The 4,312-nt window shown below is 30.3% G+C and overlaps 1 protein-coding gene across 1 annotated transcript; it reads right to left on the bottom strand.

Moving 5' to 3' along the window:
- Window positions 1–2,474: 2,474 nt before the first annotated feature.
- On the bottom strand, window positions 2,475–4,055 carry LOC139526742 (uncharacterized). Its single transcript, XM_071321907.1, has 2 exons — window positions 3,156–4,055; window positions 2,475–2,849 (listed from the first exon to the last, which is right to left on the bottom strand). The coding sequence occupies exons 1-2, from the start codon at window positions 4,053–4,055 to the stop codon at window positions 2,475–2,477; spliced, it is 1,275 nt and encodes a 424-aa protein (XP_071178008.1).
- Between the last annotated feature and the right edge of the window lie 257 nt (window positions 4,056–4,312).

Genomic DNA, 4,312 nt, shown 5'->3' with positions numbered 1-4,312 from the left:
GTTATTCCATATCTCACTAAAACCCGTTTCATCAAATATAGATTTAATATAATTAATCCAGAGCATATTTCTATTGCCATTTTCATTTAGTTTGAAAAGTAATTTGTACATTTTACCAGATAATTTGTCTGTATTTCCAACTTAGTTTGTTCCAGAAACACAGCATTTTTAATTAGGTCTTTCCACTTTTCCGTGGAAAGACCTATTGGTTTTCTTCTGATTATTATTATTATTATTTTTTTTCTTCCGCCAACTTTTTGTTCCTTCGCAATTTTTTTGTTTCGCAAGATGTCGCTTAGACATATGGTATATGATATCGAACAGTTATTACGCTTTTGTAACTGACACCGCGTAACCAAAATCTTTTCAATGTAAGAGTTATCTCCCCGAACACTGTTTTTCTTGTGATCACTTAATATTCGCAACCGTATAAGAAACCAACAAATTTATTTTACCAAATTGCTCGTTACATCCTCAGGATGATTTGATTTATTTCGACCGAAGCTATCCGGAGACTCCATATGAGAGTTATTTCCCCTTTTATATTTGATATAAGTGATATGCATTTTTAACTGGAAAACCATAAGTGTTAGAGGCCTAGGGTCTTTTGATTTGAGGTCCTTGGTCCAAAAAAATGAAAATGAGGTCAAGGTCAAAGGTCAAGGTCATGATTAAATTTTTGATTTTGGCTTGTTATCTCTTATTTTCAGAAATCTTATAAGATATCGACAAAATATTTTCACATAATTGATTGTCGCGATATGTAGTTACACATAAATTTTAGTCGAAAGGGTACGTAAACATTTGCTGCGAGTTTTTCCCCCTTTTATATCTAATATCAGTCGTATGGTAATATAACACATTAACAATATAAAGTAAAGACCTAGAGTCTTTTGATTTGAGGTCCTTGGTTCATGACCTTGAAATTGAGCTCAAGATCATATGTTAATTTAACGTTCTAGATTTTGACCTTTGCTTTTACCTCTTATGTATTCATGTTAAAGCTATTAGACTTTTTGCATTAGGTTGCAAGCAGTATGACGTTGAAAAAGCTAACCGGAAGTGACCTTTTGTAAACCGGAAGTAGCTTATTTTTGTAATAAATTATTGTAAAAGTATTTAAAAACATATATTTTTGGAATCAGCGTCAAGTAAACTATAAGATCTCACCGGAAGTAACATATTTTGAATCGGAAGTAAAAAATTATCTCCCTTATTTATATCCTATTGTATAGAAACCTTATATTTTTGGAATCAGCGTACAATAAGTTGTCATTTGACGCTGAAATTGACATTTAAAACCAAATTTTATTATTTTCATATAAAAAAATCATTACTGGTGGAAAGACCATCAATGGTTCTCTGAACAATTGGTTTTTAATTTTATCTGTATTTCTAAAGGGTATCGCCCAAGTTCTCCATACACCATAAAAGTAGGCGTACTTGATCTAATTCCTAAAATTTTCTTACAGAACTGTAGGTGTATTTTTTCTATAACGTTTTTATTTTCAAAACCCCAAATCTCAGATGAATATGTCAATATAGGAGACACCAATACATCAAAAAGTTTTAGTTGCAAATCTATAGGTATACTAATATTACGAATTTTCGTGTACAATGAGTATAGTGATTTCTGTGCTTGTTCCACAAGTTTTTTTCTTGCTTTACAAAAACTACCATTATAATTAAACAAAATACCTAAATAGTTATAATCATCCTGCTGATATATCTTTTCACCAAATATTTCAAAATCATAGTCGACAGTACACTTTCTCTTAGAGAAAATTACAACTTTTGTTTTTGATACATTAACTTTGAGTTTCCATAAGTTACAATAATTTTCAAAAACATTAAGTGCTTGTTTTAATTCCTGTGGTGATTCTGCAAATATAACAGTATCGTCTGCATATAGTAATACAAATAGTTTCATATATATACCAAGGTTCTCAAAACTTAAAGAGCTTAGAGTGTCAAGACCGATTTCACAATTTTCAGACAGATATTTTTCTAAGTCGTTTAAATAAACAGCGAAAAGAAATGGAGATAAATTCTCCCCTTGTCTAACACCAATATCACATGTAAAAAATTCAGAGTATCTATCCCATCTTTGACACAAGATTTAATGTTATTATATAATGAGTGGATCACTTTAAACATCTTCCCTTGGATGTTACTTTTAATTAATTTCTGCCACAACCCTGCCCTCCAATTGGTATCAAATGCTTTTTTAAAATCTATAAATGTGCAGAATAACTTTTTTTTTCTTTGATAAAAATAGTGTAACCAAACAATAAATAATGAAAATATTATCCTGCGTAGAGTATCCAGTTCGAAAACCTGCTTGTGATCCAGATATAAGACCCTCATCATCTGAAAAATTATTTAATCTTGTGTTTAAGATTGAAGTAAACACTTTACCTAGACATGACACTAGAGAAATCGCCCGGTAATTGTCGGGGTCCTTCGGGTCACCTTTATTTTTTGTAAATAGCTTTAATAATTCCTAATGTCCATGTTTCAGGACTTTCACCACTATCAAATACTAAATTAAACAATTTATGGTAGTATGGTAAAAATTTGCACAAAGTTGTTTTCATGTATTCATTTACAATATCATCTATGCCTGGTGCTTTTGAATTTTTCAAATTTTTAATCGCTTTAACGATTTCATCCTCTGTTATTTCAGAGTTAAGAAGTTCAACGTCATTTTGAGAATAAATTTCTGAAAAATCATCCACACTGGCTTCTTCATTACTGTTATTCAAGTCTTTAAAATATTCATATAGGCGATCAAGTGTAATATTATTTTCATCAGAAGTTTGAAACTTTGAGAATGATTTCAGTATACCCTAAAAATTTTTTGTATCAGTTTTAGAGGCATTCCGAAGTTGCGTCTCAAATTTCTTCAAATGTTCACTATAACATTTTTTCATTTCCTTCTTATACGCTCGACTCGATCTCGTGAGTATCTGTTTGTTTACAGACGACTTTCGCAGATTATATTTTTTACGGTTAATATTAAACTGCTTTCGTTTTTCCTGACAACTTTTAGTATACCACGGCTTATTGTCAGGTTTCATTTTTTTTCGAGTCGAGTTTTTAAAGCCAAAGATAGATTTTGCCGTGTTTCTAAATATCTCACCAATTTTGCTCACCGCTTTATCAATAATATGTTTCACTTGATTGCCTTCACATTCATCGTTAAAAATAGTATCAAGTTCACCGAATGACAATTGGCTACTAAAAATAGCTTCGACAAACTCGTCTTGTTTGGCAGCATTCCATTTAATATAATTGGATTTACTACGATGACCTACATTTTGTTTTGTAGTATTTTTCTTTACATTGAAATGCAAATACACACTTAGCCCACAATGTACATCTGAATATAGGGGATTGAAGTCTAATACATCAAAAGATTTTACAGTTGGAAAAACATTTGAGGATAATAAGAAATAATCTACAAGTGATACATCTTTACATGTCTTTTTACCAACAGATTTATCATTTCCATTCAATCTACTATTTCCAATATAAATATTTAGTTTTTTACAAAAATCTAACAATTTATATCCATAATTATTAACAGAAGACGTATCTTCCGAAAATCTTGGTAAAGATATATTATGTAACAATAGTTTCTGATAGTCATACAGATATACTAGCAATTCATTATCATCAAAATTATCCAAAACTTCAAAAAGAGAGTCATCAGGTACAACAAAGTCATCTAATGTTCTTGTTTTTGCATTAAAATCTCCTAATAGTGCAATGTTACATCTGTTATCTTGTAAATGAAGAAGTTCATCTTCAATTTCAGTAAAAACTTCTTTTGATGCATATTTAGAGTTTTCAGGTGGGATGAACACACATCCTAACAATAACTCTTTATCATCTAGTAATAGTTCATTTGAAATTGAAACCCATTGTACAAAATCAGATTTTGTTTTATGAAATTTTAAATAAGACTTCAAATTTTCTTTATATACAATTGTTAAACCACCAGATTTTCTATCAAAAGCAGTTCTGTGTTTGCAAAAAATAGTTATAACCATTGGGAACATTCAATATATCATATTTATCTGTTTTCGTCTCTACAAAAAGGCAAATATCATTTTTGATAATAAGATCATTAAAATCATGATACAAAAGTTTTGATTTTAGGCCACATGCATTAAGAGATAAGATTTTTATTACATTGTCTAAATTGTCTAAATTACTGTTCGACGGAATATTACAACTCCTGTTGTCAGCCCCCTATCCGTATCGTGGTCTATGAGGGGTTTCTTCATCCGAATGGAAGTGTTGTGGT

Source organism: Mytilus edulis, chromosome 6 (assembly GCF_963676685.1).
Source record: "Mytilus edulis chromosome 6, xbMytEdul2.2, whole genome shotgun sequence".
Classification (NCBI taxonomy): Eukaryota; Metazoa; Mollusca; class Bivalvia; order Mytilida; family Mytilidae; genus Mytilus; species Mytilus edulis.
This window is presented reverse-complemented; position numbering and strand designations above follow the sequence as displayed.